A 10813-nucleotide genomic window follows, 5' to 3' on the forward strand; every position below is an offset into this window, starting at 1 on the left:
AAAAAAAGAATTACTTGCCAGGTGCTGGTGGCTCACATGTGTCATCTTAGCTACTCAGGAAGCTGAGATCTGAGGATCATGGTTCAAAGCCAGACTAAGCAGGAGAGTCTATGAAATTCTTATCTCTAGTTAACCACCTAAAAACCAGAAATGGAGCTATGGCTCAAAAGTGGTAGAGCCTTGAGCAAAAAAGAAAAAAAAAAACTAATCTCAGGGACAGTGCCCAGGCCCTGAGTTTTAAGCCCCATGACTGACATATATACATATATATATACATATATATGTATATATATATATATATATATATAATTTAAACACAAGCACAATTGATGTGGTAGATGCGGTACTAGTGGGTTTATCCAGCATAAATTCACTGGACAAAAGCAAGAAGGAAGAAGGCAGTGCAAGATTCTTTTATGCTATTCAGAACAGCTGTAATTCTAATGAATTGTTTGTTTGTGAACTACTGTTGTGAGAAACAAAACCAAGAACCACTTTATCAACAGACAGCCCTAAGGAATATGTTCTGAAAAGTTTGTAGCATGTACTTGCACAAACTAAAATAGCTACAACATCATTGGGCAATATAACTTAAAGTCTATCATGATATACATAGTCTGTTGTTGATCAAAACATCATTATATAGCACATGCTTGTATTTTAAAGATGTGTATTTGGGGTCAGATATGATTTGGGGGGGGCTGTTTTGTTTTTGTTCTGTGCCAGTCGTCCTAGAGCTTCAACTTTGGGCCTGAGCACTGTCCCTGAGCTTTTATGCTCAAGGCTATTGCTCTACCACTTGAGTCACAGTGCCACTTCCAGTTTTTTTGGTGATTAATTGGAGATTAGAATCTCACAGGCTTTCTTGCTGGGGATAGCTTCAAACTGCAATCCTCAGATCTCAGCCTTGTGAGTAGCTAGGCATGCAGGTGTGAGCTACAAGCACCCAGACCCAAAGTGCTTTATTAAGCAATGTGAACCTCATAAGATTTCCTAAGACTAAAAACATTCTCTATTACTACTTTTGCTCTGGATTTAATTTCGCCTTCTGATTCTAATTTAGTAAATGAAAATAGTAAATAGAAATAGCACTTGCCCACACTTATGGTGTGTTGGGTACCATATTGGGCAATTAATGTACACCATTTTATTTCAGTAGCCTTTAAGGAAGTTACTGTGATTTCTATCTAGGCAAGAGGAAGCTGAGACTCTGAGGGCCAAGACACTTTGCAGGAACCATGCCTCAGAACTGTCCATCTCCCAACCAGTCCCTTCCCTCCAAGACACTTCCCTACAAATCCAGAACTGATTTGTTTTATAGAAGGAAATTGTACTGACTTCTCTCTGACGTGCCTTCTGAAACCCTGATTTCCAATTCTGTACTTTTCTCAAGCATGGCCCAGCTTGAGTTTAGCCACTGTAAAAGCCCCAGCAGTGAACTGAAGGATCCACGTGAGACCATGGAATGACATTCTCTGCCCAAAGGTCATTGTTCCCAACCAAGAGCTGAATCAGGTTCCAGCTTAAGCAAGGACAAATAGGCAGAAGGAAAGTAAGGCATTTACCCAGAAAGCTAGAATCAGAAAGTAATGAGGAAAATAGACCCCCCTCCCCAAAAAAAGCCAGTGAGTGTCTTTGGGAGGGCAGAATGCAGAGAAATTTTGCTTCTCTTGGAGCAGAAGAGAAATTTGGAATATTTCAGGGAAGAAATGGCATTTGAGCAGTCTTGCCCTTGCAGAAGGGGCAAAAGTTCATTTCAAAGAAACTATGAACAAAAGCATAGCAGAAACAGGAAAGGTAAGCCGTTGGCGGGAACTGGGCATCAATGATGCATGTTACCAACAAGGTATCTGCTCTACAGACAACCCTGAGGCTCAGGTGGCTGGTAGCAAAGACAGCAAATCCCACAACCAAATACTGTTATAAGGATCTACTGGTCAAGCAGCCTTTCAAATTTCTTCTTTTTGGATAGTATTCTATAGGTGCATAGAAGTAGCCATGCTACATAATTTTTATTTTAAGATCCTCTGTGGTTTTGCTCTTGCAGAAGGAAACGCCGCTGGCCAACGCCGCATTCTGGGCAGCGAGGAGGGGAAACCTGGCCCTGCTGAAGCTGCTGCTGAACAGTGGTCGGGTGGATGTGGACTGCAGAGACAGTGTACGGAGGGAAGGGCCATGGTATCTGCATGCCCAGTGGACCCCCTCTTTGCACCCCACAGGCATGCGAGCACCTCACAATGCACTTTCCTTTCTATGTTTATTTACTTGGTCATATTATGCTTTTCAAAAAAAACTTTGGAAGGGAAAGTCAGAAAGGAAATTGTTATATGCATACAACAGAAGATGGCCATCAGAGACACTTCACTAGAAAACAGAGTTGGCAAGTTGCATAAAGATATGGCAGTTTAGTAAACACTTCACTAAGAAAGAAAGAAAAAAAGAAAGAAAGAAAGAAAGAGAAAGGCAGGAAGGTAAGAAGGAAGGAAGGAAGGAAGAGAAAGGAAGGAAGGAAGGAAGAGGAAGGAAGGAAAGAAAAGAAAGAAAGAAAAAGAAAGAAAGAAAGATGAAATGCAGATAATTTAATGCACATGTAGGCTGCTGTGGATGTGGGTGTTCTGTTTTGTTTTGGGATTTTTTTTGCTATGTGGAAGAGAAAAGTGAGAAACAGAAAGCTTCACCAGCCTCCTTTTTTGAAATCCTTTCATTTCCTTTTTCAGATCAAAAGACATTGATTGGCTAGCAAATGAAAAAGGGAAATAAAAATAGCTACTACTGCCCCTGGTGGGTAGCTCTTGGAGAACCCTATTCCTCCCCAGCTAGAGGCCATCTTTTATGCTCAGCTGGATTTTTCTTCATCCCTGGGGAAAAAGAGGACCATAGATGAGGAGATGATTTTAGGATTGGAATCAAAGTGTTTTCAAAGGTATCTTTACTGTTTTCCCAGGAACTGGGTGTGCCACTTCCTGCTTCTATTGCATAAACTTGTAAATGAATTATGTTCCAAGCCCAGAAGGAAAATGGTAGTTTGTTCCATTTTTGTTTCCTGGGATATCAGGGCAAGAAAGCTTTAGTTTGCACCCCAAAACCCGCTCTGCACCCTTCTGCCACTGACTCTGTTTCTCAAGGGCTGAACCCAGGGAACAATCCCTTCAGCCTCCCTTCCCAGTGGCTTTCAGATGGGTGTTTGCCAATGAAATCATCAGCAAGAGTCAGAGGGTGGGAGGTGAGGATGCTGGGGAACCCAGTGCCTTCTCTGTCCTGGCTGGCAATGGTGCTTCCGGTCTGCATCCCAGGAACCAATAGCTTTCCTTCATGCCTTCAGACCTGGTTGATCATGGAGCCCCACTCACCCCACTCCTCAGAACTAAACTGTTCTTTGGGTATCTCCCCCCGCCCCCATGGTGTTAGCTCTCATACATGCTAAGCAGTTACTGTAGACTACCACTAAGCTACATCCCAACCCTGTACTGTTGTTTTTAGTTTCTAACACCTAGGGCACAGCTTTATAAATAGTCTTTTTATTAAATCTCCTTCCAGTTATCCTAATCTGAAGATGCCATCTGTTCTTGATCAGAACCCAGACTGATAGAGAGTTCCAGCCATCTGTGAACTGGTGGCCTGGTCTTACTTAGCCTCCCTGGGCCAGTTTCTTTTTTTTGGGGGGGGGGGTTCCGGTCGTGGGGCCTGAACTCTGGGCCTGGGCGCTGTCCCTCAGCTCTTCAGCTCAAGGCTAGCGCTCTACCACTTGAGCCACAGCGCCACTTCCGGCTTTTTTTCTGTTTGCTTATGTGGTGCTGAGGAATCGAACCCAGGGCCTCATGCATGCAAGGCAAGTGCTCTACCACTGAGCCACCTTCCCAGCCCCATCCCTGGGCCAGTTTCTACCACCCCCCACCCCCACCCTTGCCCACTGTCTGGCACTGTGGAGTAAGGCCGTTAGCATTGTGGCCTCACCACTTACACAACCACTTTTCCTCTTTTTCTTCAAGTTATTCCTGTTTAGACACCCTGGTGACTTCTCAAGGTCCGCCTGCTGTACATACTCTCATTCTCTCCAGCTCCCTGAGTCACCCATCCTACCTCCGCCCTTCCCACAGCGCACACACTCAGACAGCTCTGTTTGCTGAATGATCAAGAGCTATTTTAGCCAAATACTGTGTTTTCATGAATAGATTCCTACAGAGATTACTCCCCCTCATTTAATTTTTTCAAAAAATCTCTTTATCAGGAGACTTCTGGAGAGATGGCTCCTTAACTCTAGGAGTAAGTCTGAATGTCAGTTGTTTCAGACATCTTGAAACTTGGAAAGGGCCTCTTAGGCTGGTGACTGAGGGCCGGGGAGATGTGTGGAAACAGTGTAGGCTTTTGTTCCTCTTGGAATGTCACTGGCTGGGCTTCTGCCCCCTCCGCATGCCCCTTGAGCATGGAATCTGGGATCCAGATGGTGTCTTCTGGTGATGACTGATCTCTAGGCTAGTACTGCCAAGGCCCTGTGGGGCCAACCTCTAGCCCATGTAAGAATCCTCTGAGAGCCATTAGAACGCAAGGAGAGGCTCCAGGGCTTTCTTGGGATTTTTTTTGTTTGTGTGTGTGATTACTTCTTTTTTATTTTATTGCTTAATTATCTTTAAGTAGTTTTTACAAAGGGATTTCAATTCAACATGCCAGTTTATGAGCATAGTGCATTTTGGTCAACTTCACCCCTTCTATCACTCTCCTCCATTCCCCTCCCAAACCTCACCCCATATCTTGGAATTTTGGGAGGGGGGTAACTCAAAAGGTGACCATATTCAGGTATTTCTAACGAACACCATTGTAAAAGACAAATATTTTAGAATGGAGGATATCATCAGTGGTAGTGTATTTGCCTAGCATATATAAGGCCCCAGCTTGAATCCCTGGCACTAGAGAGGGAAGGGATAAGAAAGAAGGAGGAAGAAAATGGGAAAGAGCCATAGAAGGAAGAGGAAGGAGAAAGAAGAGGAAAGAAGAGAAGATAAAGGAAAATAAAACTAGGAAAAGAAAAGGAGAGAAGAGTAGAATAAATATTTTTATCTCTGAGCCACCCACTGCTAACCAAAAACTTTGATTTGCTAAGTTTGATCCATAGATTAATGCCATAGTCATATGATGTTTACTTATTTATTTTGCTTTGCAACCCACATTTACTACAAGATTGTACAATGGAAAGATTCTTTTAACCTTTTTAGATGTATTAATGTCTGCATTTCACATTGCTTTTGTTCTGAACTCTACTATATTTGCATACTTTTGTTTATGCTCGATTCAAAGCCAGCAAATGCCAGACACTGGTGGCTCATACCTGTAAACCTAGCTACTCAGGAGGCTGAGATCTGAGGATCATGGTTTGAAGCTAGCCCACTCTAGAAAGTTCATAAGACTCTTATCTCTAATTTATCATCAAAAAAGCTGTAGCTCAAAGGGTAGACTGCTAGTCTTGAGCAAAAAGCCAGGGACAGAGCACAGACCCTGAGTTCAAGCCTCAGTACTGGCACACACACACACACACACACACACACCACGGTAAAAGATACTCTTATTTTTTAATTTTTTAGTGATACTGGTGTTTGAACTCAGGGCTTTCTATGTGTTAGTATATGCTCTACTACTTGAGTCATTCTACCAGCCCTTTATGTGTTGATTATTATTTTTTACGTAGTCTGTCTTTATAACAAGCCTACTTGGACTTCAGTCCTCCTATTTGTGCTTCCCTGAAGAGCTAGTATGGCAAGTGCACACAAACTCAAAAAGCTTTCCTCATTGCTGGGATGACAGACATCTGGCCATTGGTCAAAGAGTCTCTTGGGCTTTTTTTTTTTAACCCAAGCTGTCCTTGAACTATAGTCTTCCATCTCCACCTCCCAAGTAGCTAGGATTATAGGCTTGAGGCACCACACTTAGCTAAAAGATACTTTTTACCATCAGTGAATGAGACCAGTGTAATCCATGACAACATATTCTTGTTAGCTTGAAGCCAAATGTCTCAGTCCACTGGGTGTCGTAACAAAGTACTTTAAACTGGTAGCTCATAAACACCAGAAATGTATTGCTCAGAGTTGTAGGGCCTCAAAAATTGAGGATACTCACAAATTTGGTGTCTAGTGAAAGCTCACTAAACTTACTCCTGAGGGCGATGCATTCACTGCTTTAATCACTTCCCCCCAAAGATCTGGAGAAAACAAAAGCATGAGTTCAACTGAATAATGGAGTGCACAGTATTTAAAGAGTTAAAAAGGTTTCCCACAGTGCTATTATGGTGCCAGGAGCTTTTCCTTGACTCAGCTGTACTTGGCATATGCACAAACAAGACTCCTAAAACTAGTGTAGCCATTCACAGAAGCTTAACAGCTTCTACCCCTTGTGACCTAACATTTGCTGAGCCATCATAACACGGTTTTGATTTCTACCATTGAATTAATATCCAACAGTTACTGAGGTGACCCCATTGCCTCAGTTACCTTGTTCACTAACTTTATTTAATTCAACAGATGCTTTTTGTTGTTGTTGTTGTTGTTGTTGGTCATGGGCCTTGAACTCAGGAGCTTTGTGTGCTGTCCCTGAGCTCCTTTGCTTAAAGCTAGAGCTCTACCACTTTGAGCCCCAGGGCCTCTTCCAGTTTTTGAGTGGTTAATTGGAGATGAGAGTCTCAAGGGGACTTTTCTTCCTGGGCTGGCTTGAAGTCGAGATCCTCAGATCTCAGCCTCCTTTTTACAGATGAAGAGGATAAAACTTTGGCTTTTGTAATATAACCACGATTATTCTGTAGGTGACCACACAAATGGGCTGTCTTCTCCAGATCCTGCAGATGAAATGCCATGAAGCCTCTAAAGTGTACTTGGTCACTCTGTACCTAGTGAGCACCTCCTGGGCACTGTTCTTTTGCTGTCCACAAGGCAGGTTACTAAATTTCCAAAGCTGGTAGTTAATAATAAGTTCCAAGTCCTTCCAAACAATTGTGAATTAAACTATGAAAATTAACTTACTCCCCACAGCCCCTGACTCTCAATAGTCTCTATTTATCGCAGCAGTTTTGGTACTATTTGAATCATTTTGAAGTTAAAAATTAGAAAACCATTTTAAAAGACTTCCAAATACAGAGAAAACAGCCAATAGCATTTCACTTTTTTTTTTGCATTAAGAACAGTGTTTTCACTAAGGAATCATTGAATAAGAACCATAAAATGAAAACCTATCACTATTACTCTAAGTACAATAATTATAGTTCACTTGGACTGTGTTTTTGAAAGTAATGGAAGTGGATTCATAAATTTAAAATTCCAACCTTGGTATTGCTTTGCTTTTTCCAAGCTAGTGTGCATTATGGGATTATGTATGAGGCCCTTTTATCATGGCAGGGAATTTATACTCAGGTGCTAGGTGGAGCTAGCACCTCAGCAGTCTTTTCTCTAGGATCCCTCTCTCTGATAGAACAGGGACCTAACCATTCATCTGTCTCTCCTGCAGCATGGCACTACACTCCTCATGGTCGCCTCTTATGCTGGCCACATTGACTGTGTGAGAGAACTGGTCCTACAAGGAGCAGACATCAACCTCCAGAGAGAGGTAGGTCAGGTTGTACATTTCAATCAAAATAATCAGACTAAGAGATCTGAAGTGTTTATAATAATGAGTTGGTAGAGTCATCATTGCTTTTCTCCTACACTGAAACTCATTGGAGAGTTTATTGCACCTATAAAATAAGATCCAAGCATGGACCATTGTCACATACATGTGAAATAATTGTATTTGTCCATTTTGTGCTGCAATTACAGACTGCCTGTTCCCAGGTACCTTACAACAAAATGTTTAATGTGCTCACAGTTGGTAGGCTGAAAGTTCAAGGCCAGATGGCTCCACCTGTCTGGCCTCTGGTGAAGACCCCATTGGCTGCATTCCAACATGACAGAGAAGGCATAAGGGACCCAGAGACGCATGAAGAAGAGACCAAATATATGACGTGGCCCCACTTGCTAAACACCAATGCTTGTGAGAAACAGCTCACACCATGAAACTAGCATTAATTTTTATGCAAGGCAGTATGTGCCAATGACATAATTGCCCCACATTTGAAAAGGCCCAACATTTCCACATCTTCACACTGAGAACCAGGCTTCTAGCATAGAAGCTTTTGGGAGACACACCCAAACCATATCCAATCCATAGCAGTGCCCACACCTCTTGCCACATTCCTTATAGGCTCAGACATCTTGCCTCAAGCATAATTTAGTTCTTCCTCTTTCCCTTGAGATGAGATGCAACAAAATTTATAGGATTTTCATAGAACCCTGTTTTTAGTCACCAGTGTACATGTGATGAAGCTCAGTTGCTAGGCATCTCAACCTCCTAACAAAGTACTTTTCTGCATGGCCTAAAGATCTCCCTAAAAATCCATGTGAGCAAATATTGGCTTTAAAATGTAAACCTGTACTCATACTTCGTTCAAGGATAATCATAGGAGTTTAGTCTTAAAGCCAGGTTTATAGGCAACAGTGATGGATCACGCTTGTATCCTAGCTAATTAGGAGCCCGAGATACAAAGATCGAGGTTCAAAGCTAATCTGGGGAAACAAACTTGAGAGATTCTTACCTCTAATTAACCAGCAAAATGCCTGCAGTAGAGGTATGGCTCAGGGGTAGAGCACTAGGCTTGAGCAATAAAACTACAGCTAAAGCAAGAGCTTGGGGCTCTGAGTTCAAGCCCCAACACACACACACACACACACAATTATATTTATACAATGGAAGTCCAAACTCTAGAAGTTCCACATTTCATGTCTGTCTACTCACCACTATGTGCCAAATAAAGAGATATAGGGAAGGGCAAAGAAAGGAGGTTTGTTAGGTTACAGTCATAGAAAAGAAAAGACACTTGTCTTCTGTTAAATAGGGAAAATTAGGGGCAGGAGATGAGAAAGGTATGCATAGCTCAAACAGTCCCAAGTCACAGGAGTGGTTCAGGTGATGATTATCTCAATCTTCATCCCTAGAGAAGATAACATTCTGCCACTTGAAGGAAGCGAACAAGTCAGTCACTGTTGTTTGGCAGGGGGGCTGTCCGAACTTCTGGCCATTCTCTTTCTTTTTTAAAAATATATATTGTTATTTTAAAGATACTGTACAGATGGGTTACAGTTACATGAGTAGGGTAATGAGTACATTTCCTATTGAGCATTGTTACCCACTCCTTTGTTTTTCCCCCACCATCCCTTCCTTCCCCATTTCCCCAACTCCTCCCTCCCGGCCCAAGCTGTAAAGTTTGCTTTCAACATAGTGTCTTGTACATCTCATTGTTACAATGGGTCATCCTATATCCTTATTTTGACATTTTGTTATTTCCCTTCCCCTCCCCAAATTAGATGTAGGACCTGGAATCAAATACAGTAACAACAGGGGTTGTACCATGGGGGACGAACATACAAAGAAACAAAAAAAAAAATCACATAGTACATTATAAGTACATTAAAAAGAACAACAAGAAAGATAAAATCTCTTGTGTCCCTATCTTGGGGTTCATATCGCTTAACATCATCTTATAGCTTTTGACCTTTATGCTTGTCTCAGACATATACTAGTTATTGTAGATGAGGGAAACCATGGGACCTATGTTTCTTTGAGTCTGCCTTACTTCACTTAATATAATTTTTTTCCAAGTCCTTCCATTTCCTAACAAATGGGGTGGTGTCATTCTTTCTGATTAATGGATCAAGAAAATATGTATATATATACATATATATGTATATATATCACATTTTCTTGTACATCTTGTCTGTATATATATAGACACACACACAATGGCAATTCTATTTCTTTAGAACAGTTTTGCCTTTTGCCACAAGATGATAAGAAGTTGACATTGCCTGTCTGAGGGGCAGTTTGCCTTAGTCACAAGATGCTTGTGGTAAATCCTGTCTTTCTTGGAGTCCAGCGTAGTTGCAAAATGACTGCAGGAAAGAATGGCTCAGATCAAAGGGCACAGGTTCAAAGTGGGGTGGGGGGAAGTGCCCAGCTTTTATCTTGCTTTTAGTAAATACATGGGCCCAGCTAAAGCATTTGCTAAAGTTGCTTCTTACAGTCTCACCTGAGGATCTATTGTTGGTCCAATCTAGAGAAGCAGAAGGGAGATGGGGCATGTCTTCAGGGTTCTGGTCTGAGGAGGTTCTGTATATTTCCAAGCCAACCTAGAATCTGGAGGCAGGTGGAGACATATGTTCCAGTCATCCCAAGAATAAACATAGCCTCTCTATTCACATCTGCATGCCTGGCAGACATCCTAGCCTGCTCCAAACCAGACTGGGCACTTTGTTTTCCTTGATCCAGCCTAATGTTAAAATCTGCCCTGGAGACCATGTATCAACCAAACTATCAGAAATCCAGCATACCTCATCCCTTTCAGTCAAGACCAAATAGAGCAAGTTAAGATAATCAGATCTAAGGACTGTGTCAAAAGTTCCACGATGCATCTTGTCACCCCCTGCATGGTAAACCTTGACTAACAGAATCTGAGGTCTGGTTCTCCATAGCCCTGGTTCACTTGGTCTCTTGAGGAAGAACCATGTAGAGAAACTGCTACAAATTCAGTCTTCTCACAGGCTCTTTTGAGCAATTTGCACAAAAATAGATAGTTGTTTTAGGTCATTTTTTCATTTCAGCAACTGAAGTAAAATTTCCCTCTGGGATGAAAATGGACACATTTAGAAATACAGTTTAAAATTAACCTCATCTTTTTCTGAATTTGTTTTATAGTGCTTGTTTATTATAACTTTAAATCAAAAACACAGATTTTTTTTAATTT

At 41.8% G+C, this 10813-nt stretch overlaps 1 protein-coding gene across 1 annotated transcript in view; it reads left to right on the plus strand.

Moving 5' to 3' along the window:
* Positions 1-1767: 1767 nt before the first annotated feature.
* The window catches only part of Ankrd29 (ankyrin repeat domain 29), a 66128-nt gene continuing 57082 nt past the window's right edge, over positions 1768-10813 (plus strand). Inside the window, exons 1-3 of the mRNA XM_013014816.1 lie at positions 1768-1919; positions 2023-2158; positions 7486-7584. Coding sequence (XP_012870270.1) covers positions 1768-1919; positions 2023-2158; positions 7486-7584 — 387 coding nt within the window. The remainder of the gene's footprint in view (positions 1920-2022; positions 2159-7485; positions 7585-10813) is intronic.

This window comes from Dipodomys ordii, unplaced genomic scaffold, assembly GCF_000151885.1.
Source record: "Dipodomys ordii isolate 6190 unplaced genomic scaffold, Dord_2.0 Scaffold25, whole genome shotgun sequence".
In the NCBI taxonomy this organism is placed as follows: Eukaryota; Metazoa; Chordata; class Mammalia; order Rodentia; family Heteromyidae; genus Dipodomys; species Dipodomys ordii.